General features: G+C 38.5%; 1 protein-coding gene across 1 annotated transcript; it reads right to left on the bottom strand.

Moving 5' to 3' along the window:
* Positions 1–17,270: 17,270 nt before the first annotated feature.
* On the bottom strand, positions 17,271–18,209 carry LOC101536392 (putative vomeronasal receptor-like protein 4). The gene has a single exon (XM_058670458.1). The coding sequence runs from the start codon at positions 18,207–18,209 to the stop codon at positions 17,271–17,273; it is 939 nt and encodes a 312-aa protein (XP_058526441.1).
* Positions 18,210–18,431: the final 222 nt, after the last annotated feature.

The raw sequence follows: 18,431 nt of genomic DNA, 5'->3' as shown, positions 1-18,431 counted from the left end.
TCCAAAACAAAAGTTTCAAATGTTAAATTCCACCTACAACTATAGACTCTACAACCCTATAACAAATAAAACAATAATTAAAAGCATATTTCTTTAATAAAAGCATCCTTAATTCCTCTAGCTAAAAATTACAAAAGCAGCTAAAACAGTTGAATTTTCTATGCTCCAAAAAAATTGCAGAGACAGGCTAGCCTTTGAGATCACAGTAACTATATTTATTGCCATAGCAGTTTCAGCTCTTACTCCCATCACCTGCATTAATATTTAGGATATTTTCAAACCCTTTCCCAGAAGGTGTGCTACATGTCTGGGCCAGATTCTGAGGCAATGGTTAAGTACCCAATAAGGCGTCCAAGAATGGCATGGGCTTAATTGTGCTCCTGTGTGTAAATTGTCCAAGGCCCACTCACCAAGACATTATCAGCAACATTGACTGTCAAGCTCATATCAGTTACAGAAGCCACCTCAAAGGGGCGAATAACAATGCCTCAATAGATTGCAGAATTCTTGGTGGGGTGGTTGAGTGTGCATGCAAAAAGGGGGTGAGACTGCATCAAGGTGGTCAGAGAGAAATCTGCTGGGCCCTACCAAACAGCTGAAAGCTCCCCTGGGACCTGCCAAACAGCTGGAAGCTCCCCTGGGCCCTGCCACACCTTCGTGTCATCCACACCTACTGCACGAACCCCAGCATGAAAGTGCATGGGAAAGTTAAGGATTGAATGCTGCAACTGAATAGGAGGAAATGCTTTTTAAAAAAAAAATTATTTTATTTTATTTTGAAAGTCAGATATACATAGAGAGGAGAGAAAGAGAGTAAGATCTTCTGCCCGATGATTCACTTCCCAGGCAGCTGCAATGGCAGAAGCTGTGCAGATCCTAAGCCAGGAGCCAGAAACCTCTTCTAGGTCTCCCACATGGGCGCAGGGTCCCAAGGCTTTTGGCCATTCTCTACTGTTTTCCCAGACCACAAATAGGGAACTGGATGAGAAGCAGGGCTGCCGGGATTAGAATCAGTGCCCATATGGGATCCCGGTGCATGCAAGGTGAGGACTTAAGCAACTAGGCTACTGTGATGGGCCTGAAGATGAAATTTTAACACTTATAGTCTAACAAGATATGCATGATAAACAATAATGGATGTATATTTCAGAATAGTCAGTAGAGAGGATTTTGAATGTTCCCAGGACAGAGAAACAAATAAACGATAAACACTGAGATGTTGGAATACAGCAAATATCATGCTCTGATTATTTCACTTTTTTTCAGAACTGAAATACCATCTTGCATCCTATCAATGTATACAGTTACTTTCTGTCAAAAAAATAAAAGCTACACTTAAAGAATAATGATGTGTATGAGTGGTAGAATTTCAGGAGAACTGCACTTGACCGGGGTATAACTCACCTTCTGCAAGCTCATTGCCAGTTGCCAACCCAGAGGATGCAAAGCAAAGGCCCTGCCTGAGGGTGGAGATACAGAGTTGAGGTTTGTGCTCCTGTGTCTCTTTGGGGGATCACAGAGAAAGTTTCTGTTTTGCTTTGTTTTCTTATGTGCCTTTCCCACCTCTCTGCCCCTTCATAGAACACTGCTGTGTATGATTCTAGAAATACTACCTTACCTGTCTGGGACCCTTCCTTGTCATCTGTAAACCAGAGGGTGCTTTATAGCATCCATGTTCACTGTGAGAATTACATGAACAGATGTACGTAATGCACATGCCAGTATCTAGTAAGCAGAAAAACAGAATTTCTAAGCACTTCTCTGTGTTATCAGGCATCCTCATATCAGTATTCACATTTCATCAATTCTCTAGTCTTAGGTGCTGTTTTACATTGCAGCCTAAGAAAGCCAGGAATTAGAAAAACCAAGATCATAACACAAAAGTGAGTAATGTCTCACCACAAAGCATTGAGGGACACCAGAAAGAGACATGGTGAAGTGAAAGCAAAACTCCCCATGCTGGGAGGGAAAGTGCACAAAGCGGGAGTCTGTGAGAGGAAGAGCTCTCACCCAGGCTGAAAGCCCACTGCTGCCAGATGTCCCCAGCTTCCCTCTGACCTGAGAAATGGAGTAGTGTTGGGTTCAGGACATTGGTGGCTGTGCTGAACACTGTCTCCTTCCAGAAGCAGACGTATTGGGAAGGGATGGCACCCTCTCCTTGGGTGCTCACAGCTTCTTCTTCCACAGGGACAGTGGCGTTGAGACCCTCCCTCTGTGCACCTGGCCCTGATCAGCTCTGTGTGGGGCAGCCTCCTTTCCTGACCCAAAGGCAGCCCCTACACTTAGCACTTAATCACTTGAGTGGTCTGAAGAGACTGGCAGGACTTGCGCAGACTAGCCAAGCCAGGTCTGTTTATCCTTGCCCTAGTCCCCGTTCTCGGAGACACTTTAAGTGCTGTCAGTATATCAGTGTGACAAGGATGGCTCCAAATGCATGCTGTGGATCCCTGAGGCCAGCTCTGTCCTCTCCCCACTGTGATCTTCAGAAACATCCTGATCATAATTACACTGAACTTGCACTAATTAGCAGAAGACAGCACAGTGATGAGCGTCTCAGAGGGATCCAGGTGCATTGGACTTGATTATGACCTCATCCCACCTCTGCCTGTCACCATCAAAGTTTATGAGCCAATTAAAAAAAGCATCTGAGAGTCAGAAGCAGTCACTTCTTCAAGTTTACTTTGAGTCTTGTAATTAGTTAATCAAAACTGCATCAGAGAGGTTTTTTTTGTTCATTAATTGCACAGCCTACATCAAATTTCATAATCTCTTGACATTTCAGCTGATATGGCTTAACCTTATCCAAGTCAACTATGCATAGAAAATCTTCCAGATGGCGCAGAAAAATTGAATTGCAGTTCTCACAGAGTGGAGATTTTGTATATATTTGAGCTGTCTATTGTTTTTTTGTTGTTACTGCTTCCTTAAAACAGCGTTGTCTAACATGCTTACTAAAAACCATTTTCAAATATCCTTTCTGAATATTTCTGAAGTACTCTATATTGACCACACAAGGCTGCATGGTCCTAGAATCAGAGGCTGCTTGGAATGTCGTGTCCAGGAGAGGTGTGTTCCTGTCTGCTAATGCTGTTTCATGACCTAAGTGATGGTTGCTGTATGAAAATAGCTGAATGAGTCATTCCCATGTGACTTCTGCACTTCTTTCTGTGTGCATTTCCTTTAAATGTCCATTGACAGAAAGTCATAACGCCACTGGTTCTGAATATTTGAATTCCAAATTTACAGTGCAGACATCACTGAGTAGGGCATGACCTCACTATCACGATGACCTGTTACTTCTGGTGCCCTAAAGCCTTTTCAGAAATGGCGTGTTTCTCCTCTGGGTGGGAGACAACAAGGAAAAGGCAGCAACCGGTTTCACACTGTGTTCTCCTGCAGTGCCAACCACTCTCATCACCTTTCATGCCATCCTCCCCTAGTGGTTAGCCCTGATGCTACTTCAAAGATATGTGCTATGCTGTTGGGGTACAGCTGTAATGCTGTCTTCAGATGACAATGTTCCAGCCACAGGAGCAGTAATGCTTCTGTCACCTGTGACAGGTAACCAGGGAAGGTGGGTGGAGGGTCCAGTGCAGCTGGCCTGATGGACAACTCAAGGTTTCCTTACCCAATTCTAAGCTACTCAGCCCTGTGTCCTCTGCCACATCCTAGGTATCACTAACCACTCTGCTTACCCAGGCCTATCTGGGGGTTGGAAGAGATGAATTTCCTCACATATCTCCCTCCTGCACACTTGGAGTGCTTTTATGTGACAAGTGAGCTCCCCCAGCTCCACTGTGTGAATGTGCTACAACCATGCTGGCTCAGGTTGTCAGCTTTTGTCCAGGCACAGAGGAGATGTAGGCATCAGGACTTCTTTAGCAAAGACACTGGATTTCTGACATTTCTTTATCATGTGTGTGAGAAGGTGAACACAACAATTGTGACTTACATTCTCAGTATTTTGATTAAAAATGTGTAAATATCCTATTTCTAAACAACATCAATACCAATTGACTAGGCACTTCCATACCTATAAAACACTACTGACAAGATTTGCAGGTATCTTGGGAAGGTTAATCATACACTGTGTATTCATAGCATATGACTTAGCACATAGTTAAGTACTCTGTAACACTTCTTTCCTTTAATTACATGAGGATGCTTGAAAAGTGTTCTAAGTGCAACCTATCCCAGTCTTCACTGGGAGGAGAAAACAACCTCAGAACGTCTAAATTGGGGATGCTTGGGAAGTTCAGAGAAACAAAATTATATTCAGAGATACATGGCATGGGGAAAAGTTCTCATATTATTACAGTGTACTCTCATACTTCAATTTAAAAAGCTTAAATCATCCCATATACTTTTAAAACGCAATAGAAAAATTTTAATATTTTCTGTATATACCCATATACCTTATCTAGACTGCATTCTAATTTTCCTTTGGCTGCTTTCAATGCGGTTGTCTCAATTTTCAGAAGTTTGATTGATTTGTCTGGATATGGGTTTCATTAGACTTCTACTTGAGTTTGTTGCATTTCTTTAACACGACTCATGATTTTTCCTGTATCTTTATAGATTAAATAATCCTGGATTGAAACTGGATATTTTAGTACTAAGTGATGACACTATGCCTCCTGTCAGTCTTCTGAGTAATAGTACTTTGTTGGTTTTTATGGCCTTTGAATGCTTGAATTCAGGTTTCAAGACCAAGTTCTAAGTTGTTGCAAAGCAAACTCCAAGGTGAAAGAGTATAATTCTTTGTGTTTCTGTTGACCTTTTTGATTGTTGTGCATGCATGGGGCTCTGGTTTTATCCCCTGTCAAAAAATACAGAATTTCCCCTGCTTCTGCCTAGTTTTAAACCAGGGACAACTGGTTTGAAACTGTGTAGAGCTGGAGTCTGATGAGCACTATGGGACACTGTAGGAGAGAAACCACATATCCCACACCTCCGCCTCTTCCTCTGAGTTTTCTTCTTGTTAAGGCTGACCTGTGTACCAATTGCATAGTCACACTGCATTACAGGACAACCCAAAATGAACAATCCTGTATGCGAGTGTTATGAAGTTTGAGATAAAATAAGACCAGAGCAAGCAATGAGCACATAAAATCATTGAGGGACCCAGATTAAGAGTGAATGAATGACTTCCATATAGGGATTTCTTTGTGAAGAAAATATCTGTTCACTTATACTGAGGTAAGTCTGTGTGTGTGTGTGTGTGTGTGTGTGTGTGTGTGTGACGGTGCTCATATTATGCCCACATCTTCATCTGCATTGTGTATGCTGGTGTATGAGTACATATGTTTGATGCAGGTATCAGCTTATGTATGTTCAATTAGAACAAATAATCATGGAAGAGTGGAGATCCACTCTTAAAGCAGTTACATGGCTTTATCAAGCTAACCAATCATTGAAGTACAATACTGTATCTCAGTACTACATTCGCAATAATATCTAGATAGGACAATACAAAAATAACAGCAGCAACAACAAACTGCAAGGGAGTTAATGCAGTGCAGAAAATGGACATAAAAGACTTATTACATAAGTTTTTACCTGGCAATAGACAGAATTTTTACTAAGCACACACAGAAGATTAATTAGGACAGATTACATTAGATCAGAAGCAAGCATTAAAACTTCAAGGGGATAGAAATCATACCAGCTACCATTTCCTAGCACAACAGAATGAAATTGGAAATCAATAGAATGAAGAAAAGTGGGAACATTCACAAATCCTGAAAGCAACTAACACAATCTTGAACAGCCTCTGCATGAAAAAAAAAATAGTAATTAAAAAAAAATACTGGGGGCTGGTTTAGTGGCATTGCAGTTTCATCTTCCAGCTGTGGTGCCAGCATTACAATGGGCATTGCTTGTATTCCTATCTTTTGGTCTAGGAAAGCAGTGGGAGATGCCCCAAGAGCTTTATTTCCTGAATTCTAATGAGGGCCTTGAAGGAAGCTCCAGGCTCTGGGCTTTGGACTAGCTCAGCTCTGACTATTGCAGTGTTTGGAGAGTAAGCCAGCAGATGGAAGAGTCTCATTCTCACTCTCTCTCTTTCTCTCTCTCTCTCTCTCCAACATTCACACCTAAATAAAAAAAAATAATGAATAAATGATAAACTACAACCCTGTCATTGTGGTGTTACAATCAATGTCTGAAATCATTAACTACCACTTCATTATCACAATAAACATCATGATGTCACAATTTATTGTTCTGTTGTGAGCCAAATGATTCTGATACTATAAAACTAGCATCATGATTTCATATGTAATTTTGATGTTTATAGTAACCATTGAATCATCATAATCAAATTGGATGGCACAAATCACCAGTGAACAATATTTTTCATGTTTTGCAATTTCCATGAAAAGCCCTTCTATGTGTGGGTTTTTATGTATTTTGCACCAAAATCATTTTTTCATTCTTTGTCCACAAAATTTTGGAGCAGTTTTTTTGAATTCTTTTGTTTATTTGCTCTCCAAAAAGGAGATGTAAATATATAAACAATACATATTCATATATATATATATATATGTATATATATATATATATATATATATATATATATATATATATATATATATACACACATACACATAATATTATCCCACTTGTTTGTTTTTGGAGAAGGCATGTGACTAAAAGTCTATTAGAATCCATTGTAACACCGTTACTAATGTTATCTGTAAAGTGAATATTAGTGTGGGTATTTGATGTAAATCAGCAAAGAAGCCACTTGGAATGCTTGCATCCCATAGCAGAGTGCCGGGGGTGGAGTTCTTGCTCCACTATTGAGTATAGCTCCCTAGTAAGCAGGTCAGCCACAGAAATGACTCAAATGACCAGATTCCTGCAACCCCTGGGAGACACTGATTATAATCTTGGCTTTCACCTTGTATATCGTATTGCCCTGGTTGTATCAGGTATTTAGGAAATGCATTAATAAACGGGAAAAATTGTTTCTCTGTCTCCCTTTTGGATAAAGTAATTTAATATTTTTTAAAATCTGAATGACAGTTTAGTGGATTAACTGGATTTTTGTTGAATACCTGCCTCTTAACCTTTTAAAGTCATCCATGACATCCAATGACACATATTTTAATGTTCTCATAGTATTCAATTACAATTTTTGTACTAACTTGAGAGATTTGTATAGTTAAAATGTCTTGACATTACTTACACATTGTCATATATTAAAACCCTTTTACTTGCCAAACACAGTTCTTGACATGAGCTATATGAGAGTTTCTCCTATTGTAGAATTTAAAATTTGTGGATTCACAGTTACTGAATTTGAGCACAGCAAAGTCTACTAAAAAGAGAATAATTCTAGGAGCATAATTATGCACTCCTGGTTTAAGTAGAGGGTACATATGTAAATCTCAACATCAATAATTACACATACGTTCTAAATTTCAACTGAGATTTTATCAGATAATCACCTGATAAGTTTCAAAATCAACATTATTCTTAGTAATAATATTTCACAGTATTCTGTTGAGTTCTATTTGAATGTGCACATTATATTGCTTTAAAGCTACAGTATTTGGGAGCTGTTCTGTAGCTCAACAGGTTAATACTGCATCTTGTCACAATGATATTCCATATAGGCAGTGGTTCGTGTCCCAGAAGCTTCACTTCCAATCCAATTCTTTGTTTATGACCTGGAAAGGCACAGGAGGCTGGTTCAAGTCCTTGGAACTCTGCCCCCAGGTGGGAGACCTAGAAAAGACTCCCAGCTTTGGAGTCGCTCAGCTCTGTCTGTTGAGGCCATTTGAGAAATGAAGCAGTGGATGGAAGACCTTCTTCCTCTGTGCCTTCTCTCTGTAAATCTGCATGTGAAATATAAAATAAATATAAATATACATACTTTTGTAAAACAAAAGTGCTGGATTTAAACAATTTGTGGTACAGAGTGTCATCATAATCATTGCTTTTGTTATTCCCCCATCATTTGTTTAAAAGCGTCAGTGACAGCATCGATCTATCTATTATCTATCTATCTATCTATCTATCTATCTATCTATCTATCTATCTATCTATCTATCTATTATTTTGTGATACAGTTCCACAGGCTCTGAGAGTTCCCCTTGTACTCCCCAATTTCTCTCCTTCCCCTACTGGTTTCCCTTCCAGTATTACTATGGGTACTCCTCACGAGCATCTTATTACTTTTGCATAACTGGATATTTGTGTGACTGGGACACTTAGAGATGACAGGGGCAATGTAAACGCACTTTGGGAAATGCATGTCCCTGAAACCACACAGAGTTTGATTCTTTCAGCAGCTTTAATACATACTATGTACATGACATTAAACAAGCTACTTAGCGTAACAATAAAGTCAAATTCATTGTTTTTTAAAGGAAAGCAAGATGATGTAATGTATACCTTACAATGACTAATGAGATCTCTTTCACATTTACCTTCTTCTCTCTCCCAAATTAAATTGTACTGCAGTCCCACAGCAGACGAAATATTTAGGCATGAAAATGATCATTTGTAGCTACCACGTAATATGTGGAAAGGCTAAGGAATGCTCTGGCATTAAAACATGACACCATTTGAAAAATGATGGGAAAAAAACAAAAGGTACCTTATATGAATATAGTAAAGAAATTACAAGCAGTTCTTTTTGCCAGTTCGTTAGCTAATAATGTCCTATTATTACTCTTATAAATAAAGCAAAGCAAAGCATTAAGTTTCTGCCAATAGCTCCTTTATAGATAGGCATGCAGCAAAAAAAATTGCATGTAAGATTCAAAACCTAAATCACATTTACATGAATTCTCCATCAATAAATGAAATAAAATGTTATACTTTATTCTAAATCATTATGTGCTTTCTAATTAGAGCACATAAGCTGGAAGAAACAGTTGACTCACATAGACTTCTATTCACCAGTACTGTTGGGCTCATTTTAGCTTTTTCCTTGTGAGGATGCACTTCTACAACATATCAGGAGTGAGTAGATGATCACTTTTGAAAAATCCAAAGTGTGCAAGGATAAAATAAAAATTCCACTAAATAATTGAAAAAATTACCAGTGGTAGAAAATTTGGACTCCAACATTAGACAGAACTTTAAGCAAATTTCAGTTCTGTCACAGAGAGTTTGTGTGACTCTGAGCTTTCTTACTTTTTATGCCTTATAAACCTCATTGTTTTTATGGGCAATCTGGGGATAAGGGCAACATACGTCACAGAGAATTAGTGAAAATTCAATGAGTTAAGATAATCATATAATTCATAGTGCCTGACGCAAAATAATGACTCATTCATTGAAGATTGTTCAGTCATAATTCCCCTTGAAATTAGCTCTGATGTTACCAAAACAGAATGTTTAATATTAATGTCTCAGTATCACAAGATACAAAGATAGGGACAACGCATTCTCTACCCACTAAAGTATTCACAATCAGCAAAAGCAGCAGTCATACTTTTCAAAGTTGTTATTAATTTGAAAAAATAGGTAAAGCATACATTTGAATTATATATATATTTCTATGGAAGTAAAAATAATATTGGGGTAACTTATAATGAAGAAAGTATCCCAAATCTCAAAGGAGATGAGTTAGGTCTTGAAGATAGATCATGGTTTTTTTCACTGATCAGATCAAATACAACATACAGAATGCATTCTGTTTTTCTCCCCTGCTGTCTCTCTGCCTTACACTCTACATCAATAAATAAGTACACACATGGTGTAAAGAGGAAAGTCATGCCTTGGCAGGAACAGTGAAGCTGCTGGAGAAGTCTGTCCCACATGTCAGAGCGCCTAGGTCTGACTTCTGATTCCACTCTTGGTTCCCGTTATCTGCGCATGCACAGTCCCTGCCAGTCACAGGAGACAGATTCAGCTGCAGGCTCCGGGGTTTGGTGGCTCCCAGGGCTGGTTCCTTCAGGTAATGGGAGAGTGAAACAGAGGCCAAATACTTGTCTTTTGTGGTGTCCTTTCCTTCTCTGACTTTCAGATGAAATAAAACATGATAGAACATTTTCAAAAAAATTGAAGGAATAGAATACATAGAGAAATACAATTACTTCATCCATCTTAATATTGAGGGGTAGCAGTGTGTAAAAATAGTTGTATGAAGGTTGTGGTTTATTTGTGAAGATTTTGTACAAACACCATGTTCAGTATTTGAATTTTATGCAGTCACTGAATAAGGAGATGTAGTAATAAAGTTAGATCAAATTTTAGAAACACAAATTTGATAAAGTGTGCTTTATTTAGCACAAGACCTTTCATAAAGAATCTGTGAAGACCATCCCAGAGCATGAGAAACAGCGTATAATTGGCCAGTGTTAGTGTAGTGTCTAAAGCAATTGCAGGCCACGGATGCTAGTTGGAGTCCTGGCTGCTCCAGTTTTGATCCATCTCCCTTCTAACGCGCAAGGGAAAGCAGTGGAGGATGGTCTAAGTTCCCAGACCTCTGCACCCACGTGGGACTTCCAGAAAAATCTTCTTGGTTCAGGTTCGGATGGGCTCAGCTCCAACCCTTGTAGCTTTTGGGGAAGCAAACTAGCAGATGAAAGATTAATGGCTGTTTCTGGCTCTCCTTATTCTGAACCTGCAGTTCAAATAATTTTTTTAAGGAAATTTCTACAAAGAGCTCCAATGTCTTGCAAAACAAAGGCTGAGTTCTCCTCCAAATTTGGAGCTTTTCACCCCCATGGCCACATCCAGTGAGATGCAGACAGAACTTACTATCAGCTGCTAACTTCTCATGGAAACTGCAATGACCCAGAGGGATGTGGAACTGAGGAGTAAGGAGACTGACCCTCTCTAGATAAGATCTTCAGTCACAGGTCTGAAATGCATCTTTCTCAAGTTGCCCGCATAGTCAGGTCAGCCAAGATCCTTTGGCTTTTTAAAATAATTGCTCAGAAAGCAGAACCCCCAATGGATCCAACAGTCCTGCTCATCAAACCTCCAGCACATACACAGCAACTGTAACCAGCAAGGTCTGAAGTGCGCATGCGTCTCACAGCGTTGCCTGGCGACGCTCATTGTGAATTGAGGTGGGAGAATCTGGCAGAGGACACACCTCGGCTCACCTGCAGGGCTGGCGTTGGGATCCTCAGACTGGGAGAACCACCAGTAATGTCGGCCAGGAAGGTTCTGCCTCCCCGTTTAAGAAGGGCAGGGTCTCTTGAATTCAATCTGCTGTGTCGATGGCAAGTGGAATGAAATCACAGGCCCGGACAAGAAACCTCTCAGAGCAGCCAACCAAGGGGAAGAAGGCAGAGAACAGGCATTCCCCCGGATCAAGGCAGGTGGTGGACACATTGGGGATCAGAGCAGGTAACACGGGCTGCGAGCCGGACTGGGCACTGGAGGGTAGGAGAAATGGACCCTTCAGGGCTCAGGGCCCACAGGGGCTAGACGGTCCTGTGACCAAGAATGCTGCGCCCCAGCCCTCGTAGGCTGTGCCGCACCGGTTACATTTCATATTAACAGGAAAAGAGAAATTTTAACAGGAAATTATTTTGAGAGAGAACTAGGTAAGTTTCTGTGCCATAAAACTGAGTCACTGAAGGAGTAAACATTACAACTTTGGGGCAGGAGTTGTGTAGTGAGAAAAGATACTGCCTATGATGCTAGCGCCCCATGTGGGCTCCTGTTCCTGTCCTGACTACTCCACCTCCAGTCCAGCTCCCTGCTAAGGCGGCTGGGAAAAGCAGTTGAAGATGGCTGTAATGACCGCTTCTCCCTGGCTCAGTGCTGGCTCTTGCGGCGTTTGGAGAGTGAATCAGCATCTCTCTTCCTCTCCTTCTCTCCCTCTCTCTTTCCTCTCTCTCTTCCTCTCTCCTTCTCTCTCTCCCTTTATTCCTCTCCCTCTCTTTAAAACACAAAATCGTCAAAAGTCTCAGAATAAAACACACATTTTCAGAAATTCTGTGGTGAAAAAACAATGACTAAAGGTGGACTTAAAAACATTTAATTCTGAGAGTTGACTTATTAAAATAAAAATCAAAACCTCGGGGGTGCTGGTAGAATGGCCATCACCCACATAGGAGTGCGGAGTCTGAGTCCTAGTTGTTGCTCTAACCATAATGAACAATGCCAGCCCCTGGTGTTCTAGTGTTAAACCATATGTATTCATAATCACTAAACATGTCTTGTTACCCTCCCTTATCTCCTTTTTGGATAAGATTTGGATTAAAAGCTGTTTCACGTGATATGAGTACCGTGATTCATTTGTGGTTTTCATTTGCTTGATATGTCTTTTTCCAGTCCTTCATGTTCATTTTCAGTCTCTGTGTGTCTTTAACTTTTACATGAGTTTCTTGTGGAGAGAATATATTTGTTTCCACTTTAAAAGTCAAGTCAACAACCCTACAGGTTTAGCTGGGGATATAATCTATTTGCATTAAAGGTTACCTTTGACACATAAGAATGTATTCCTAACTCTTTCTTGATATGTTATAGATTACATATATCTTATTAGTGAATTTGATACTGTTAGATTTTGCTTCTCATGTACGCTCTCCAAAATACTCAAAATGCTGATGTGGCGGCAAGTTCTGTCTAAGAAATATTTTGTTTCTTCTTCATTCTAGAGGATATCTTCAACTTGTTCGAAATGTTTTTTCCTTCTCTGCTTTTTTTTTTTTCTTTTTTGCTTCCAAGATTGTTCCCTGGCCTCTAAGTTTAAATTGATGAGTCTTTTTTTAAAAATTTTTATTTTGAATTTTTAAATTTTATGATTAAATTTGTAGAGTCTGGGATTCCTCGCCCCCAAATCCTACCCCGACTGATTTTCCCCACGTTGTTACAATAGTATACTCCCTCATAAGGAGTCATGATTCCATCAGTCTGTTGTTTAAGTGTGCCCTGACATTGCTGGTACAATGTCAGACAGTCCAGCCTCCCACTGTCTACACATTTCCAACAGTTTCATTGGGAGTCCATCTGTGATTTGGAAGCAAGAATGCATATTACATTGTACATGGTAGTCTCTATTACTGCATCATTATACATTCCTTTACATGAGAAGTCACACAACAAGGTCAACAACCGTTATGAATTAGAACAACAACAGCAACAACAAAATCACGGCACCATGGAGTTGAAAAAATATGCCAGGGAATAACATGGGTGACAAAAGCCTCTTGGGTGAAATCATGTCACCATGCAATCCATGAGCCAGCGATGAATTTGACAAGAGAAAAGAAAGTATTTGGAAGAAATGATAAGTCTTTTGAATCTAAATTATTTTCCGTTATATGTAACTTCACATATTTTCCCTACAAATTTTATGATTTTCTACTTTTCATTATTTCCTGAGAATATTTTAAATGTAGCAAGCCTTGGAGAATTGTTTTTGCTCTTTAGTGTGATTGGGGTTTTTGAAAATTTCTACATATATATTTGATTATATATGTTTAAAACTTGAGAAGTTTTCCATTATTATTTCAGTCTTTTTCCTTCTCCTTTATGTATTCTTATAATTATTTGTTTAATGGTTTTGTACATGTCATAGAGTCTTAATCCATTATTTATTAGTCATTATTCTTGGCTGACTGAGTTGCTTTAGAATTCTTTTTTCATGTTAGAAATTCTGGTGTGTGTATGTGTTACATTTTTATTTATTTATTTGAAAGACAGGGTTACAAAGAGGTGGGAGAGGTCTTCCATCTATTCTTTACTCTTCAAATGGCCTCAATGGCTGTGACTGGACCAGCCAGAAGCAAGGTGCCAGTGTCTTCTTCCAGGCCTCCCATGTTGGTATAAGGGCCTAAATGCTTGGGCCACTCTCTGCTGCTTTGTGAGGTACATTAGCAAGGAGCTGTATGGGAAGTATAGCAGCAGGGATTCAGCTTGGCACATTTGTAGGATGCAGACACTGCAGAGAGTGGCTTAAGTAGCTATGTCATTGCACTGGCCTCCAAATTAGATTCATTTAGCCCTCTCTTTGACCTTTTTCTGTGCTAGAATCCCCCAGTTGAATTTTTATCACCTTCAAGTTTCCCACTCTAAAATGTGTTCATTTTCTGATATTTAATCTCTTGATTGTATTAATCAGTCATGTTACCTGTTGTTTCCCTCACTTCTCTCTCCCTTGCTCTCTGTATTTTGTTGCGTCTTCTTTCCTGTAGGAATACTGTTTGACTTCTTTTACAGAAATTACATGGGATTCCTACAGATAAAAACATGTTTTTGGAGAGATACTGAGTTCTTTTAGAAATGCCATACTACCATATTCTCTTCTTATTTCCCGTGTTCTTGCACTGCCAGTTGCACATCTGGAATAGTATTTTTTTCTTATGCAATAGGTTTTCTGGTTATGAAATGTGAGTTGTGTTGATGATTTGGTTTTGGTTATATTTGAGAATAGCATTATAACTACTAAATGATTTCTCTAGTGCTACACAGTGTCAGCCTCACTTCCTCTTCTCCAAGTTGATCACTGTTTGGGGTTAGATGACAGTGCTGCACATGAACCAAATGTTAAGCAATTTATTTAAAGCTTGTCCACTAAAACATAAAATAAAATGGACATTTGGAAACTAGGTGTAAGTGTTTACTTAAAAAGTTACATTGTGTGTAAAACCTGTCATTGCAGCCCTCACAGTACAATTCCAGCAGATATTTTAACGGCACTGTAAAGATAACAACAACCAACAATGAAACTTTAATCAAAAGAGACGTGTTTCTACATGTACATTTCATTAAGATCATTTGTTTAACACAAAATTTAGCTAGGTAATCTGATAAGGTTATGTTGTAGAAGATGGGAATGCTAATGAAGATAAATGATGGTTGAAGATAAAATCCTGAATTCATATGAATAATCCAACGAATATTAGCTTACTACTCCAGTGTAATAAAATTAATTTGTGTAAAATGTGAAATTACTTACATAATATTAAAAAGAATCATGTTCTACAGATTATCATACTCCAGTCCATGTTGGAGAGATAACTTGCAAATGAAAAAATATTTCACTTGAAATTTGCTTGTGTATTTCAGAACATTATGTGAAATCTTATTTGCATACTTCCAGAAATTGTGCTTTTTTGAAGAAAATGTTATATTGAATAAAACTTTCTGGTGTAGCAGTTGAAAATTCTCAGAATCCACCAGCTTGATTAAAATGCTGAAAGAAGCTGGAAGGGAATCTTTAGGACATCCAAATGAAAATGTAAACCAAATAAATGATCTGGAGAAGGGATTAAACTAAGGGACAAATTTATCATTCATATAAGATTTTTCAGCAATATCACAAATCGATTTTGGATTATGAAGATTGGAGAGGAAAAATGAATTAAAGGAATTAGAATTTACTTACCACCAACATTGCAAGCTGACATCTGCCTCACTTGAGAATCAATATGTTATTTTCCACATATAAGTAAACTAACACAATAAAATTCCACATCACTTAAACTTCTCATTGGATGTGGTTTTTACATCAATAAAATGTATATACAAAATTAATACAAAATAATATGAAAACTTATGATTCAAATGCATATTTGAAAAATAGTAAGCGAATTACTGAAACATGGTGAATTTATTCAATATAAGCATATGCTATTCATGGGAAAATTCAGTTTCTTAACTTTTTATGAATAAAATCATTTTTGAAGAGATATTTCATTTTTATTGGAAAGTCAGATATACAGAGAACAGCAGAGACCAAGAAGAAGATCTTCTATCCATTGATTCACTCCCCAAGCAGCTATAATGGCAGAAGCTGAGCTGATTTGAAGGCAGAAGCCTGGAGCCTCCTCTGGAGTTCCCACATGGGTACAGGGTCTCAAGGCTTTTGGCCATAGTCACCTGCTTTCCCAGGCCCAAAGCAGCAAAATTGATGGGAATTGGGCCGTTAGTATATGAACAGCCTCTTATATGGGATTCTGTCTCATGCAAAGCAAGGCCTTAGCCATCAGTCTACTGTACTAGGCCCAAATAAAATCATTTTAAGTAGACTGTTGAGCTATGATTTTTTTTTTCCCGGTTGGAAAAGATACACAATGTCTTTATTTACAGATGACATAATCTTTTAGGTAAGAAATTCTATAGGCCCTTCCAGAAAATAAGGCATTCAGGATTGATAAGCAAGCCAATCAAGGTTTTGGGAAACATAAATACATATATAAGCAATAAAAAATCAGAATCAGAATTAAAACATGATACTGCTTACAAGTGACGCTTGAGCCTAAACTGAAAAAGATATGCAAAATCTATACACTGTCATAGAACATAACTGGAAAGATTATCATAAGTAAGTGAAAAAAGATACTATGCTCATGGCTCAAAATATTCAACGTTGTTTCTATAGTAATTCTTTCCCAGTGAGCTATGATTTTAAGCACAGTTAGGGTAAATACATTACATTCAATGAAAGTTAAAATGCACTAGAAGATACATACCTAAATATACAAAGATGTTAAAGACATTATTATGATAATTTATATTGTGTAAGTTTCCAAAATTTACAGTGTCAATAGTATTTTTTAATATTTACTTATTTGTACTGGAATATCAATTATACAAAGAGAAAAAGAGAAGCAGAGAAAGATCTTCTGTCTGCTGATTCTCTCTCCAAGTGGTCTCAATGGCCAGAGCTCAGCTGATGTGAAGCCAGGAGCCAGGAGATTCTTCCTGGTCTCCCACATTTGGCAGGGTGTCAGGGTTTTGGGCCATCCTCAAATCATTTTCCAGGCCAGAAGCAGGAAGCTGGATGGGAAGTGGGGCTGCTAGGAAATGATGCAGCAAACATATGTGTTCCCAGGTGCATGCAAGGTGAGGGTGTTAGCTGTGCCGGGCCCAATAAGTGAAAATTTAGCAAAAATATGTAAATAGCATCTAGAGTGTTTACCATCCTTGAGAAAGAAGACATAACATCTGAAAACATTCTCCAAAGCTTACACAGAGCCGAAGTAGAGATAAAAATTATCATATCACAGATACAGTGTAGTTAGTTAGAATTGGACATATAGTTACTAAGCATTCAGCAAACAAAGGTGAATTTAGGTTTCTTTGGAAGTAAGGAGCATTAAGGTTTCAATGTTATAAAGAGCTTCTTATGAGCACACTCTGAAAATGTTTTCCCTTATAAAGTTAGGAAAGTAGAAGAAAAAGAAATTTCAATACATGGAAAATTTAAATAAGTCAGGCATATAGATTTTGGTAGTGACAAAGTGAAAATAAAAGAGATACTAGTAGAATTCCTCGGATTTGTATCACATCAAAAATTCTGAATTTTTGCATATGTCACAAATGATACATTTTATGTTTCTGACTTACTTTATCAATTCTTGAAATGTTTGGCACATATGGATTACTTTTCTCAGGATATCAGCTATTCGCTTGTCAGAACTAATAAGTACGAAAGGACTGACAGTGGCATAAATATTTCCCACCAATGTATGGAAATCCAAGACCATAGGTTCATGTTTCCTCAATACAGCTGAGAAGGATGAGATAGTGATATCCACACAGTACATAATCACAAAGAAACTCACCAGCACTAGGACAGTACGGGTGGCCCGTTTTGCTGGGGAGTTTCTTGGGAAAATGCTGATGCTACGAAGGTACTCAGACTTCCTCTGATGGCTACATAAGAAAATCACCATGTACATGCTGCAGAGAAGCATCATTCCTACAAAGAAGACATTCTGGAACAATGAAAGGGTGACAAATATCACCATGATGGTGGAGTTCATTGAGGTAAGTGAGCAGTACTTACTGACACTGAATAGGTTTGTCCCGTTGGAATGAGCTACAGTGTGGATGATCCTGTTACTATTGGAACACAGGTTCAGGGACCAGAAACAGAATAAAGCAATGGTAACATGTTTTGTGAGTTTATGTTTAAATCCTGATAAGAAGCAGGAGCTGGGACTGATGGTGATGACCTGAACAATGCTCAACAGACAGGTGGTGGAGATGGAGAAACTCCTAGACACTCTACTCATGTAGAGCAAAACTTTACATTTTAATTCATTTGGAAATCCCAAGAATTTGAATGTGTCTGCAGATGAAATATCTAGAGTGGTAAGTAGCATCACTATATGGACAAAAGCCAGCTGACAAGTGAGCATGTCTGTTGGTCTAGGCCTCCTAATTTGATGGATTGTGAAGATGTGGAAGACAAGGAGGGAGGTATTGGCTAAGATGCCAATGCCAGCTTGGAAAAAATACACGTTTTTAGTGATAGCATTACTGGATATTTTGTTCATCTTAGCATATTTGAAATATTTCAGATACCTATGAAATAAAACACAGACCGCATGTCACGATAAAGCTTTCTGTTTATAGAAAAAGCATGCAAAAATCATCCTTGCTATTGTACCCACTACTTTAATAAACTCTGAATGTTCAGTAAAAATTATTGATAGTCAAACCTCTGCAGTACTTTTACTATAACATGCTAAAATTTGTCAGTATACATCATTTTTGAA

This window comes from Ochotona princeps, chromosome 11 (assembly GCF_030435755.1).
Source record: "Ochotona princeps isolate mOchPri1 chromosome 11, mOchPri1.hap1, whole genome shotgun sequence".
Taxonomy (NCBI): Eukaryota; Metazoa; Chordata; class Mammalia; order Lagomorpha; family Ochotonidae; genus Ochotona; species Ochotona princeps.
The sequence above is the reverse complement of the archived record's forward strand: the minus strand, read 5'-3'. Positions and strand labels throughout refer to the sequence as shown.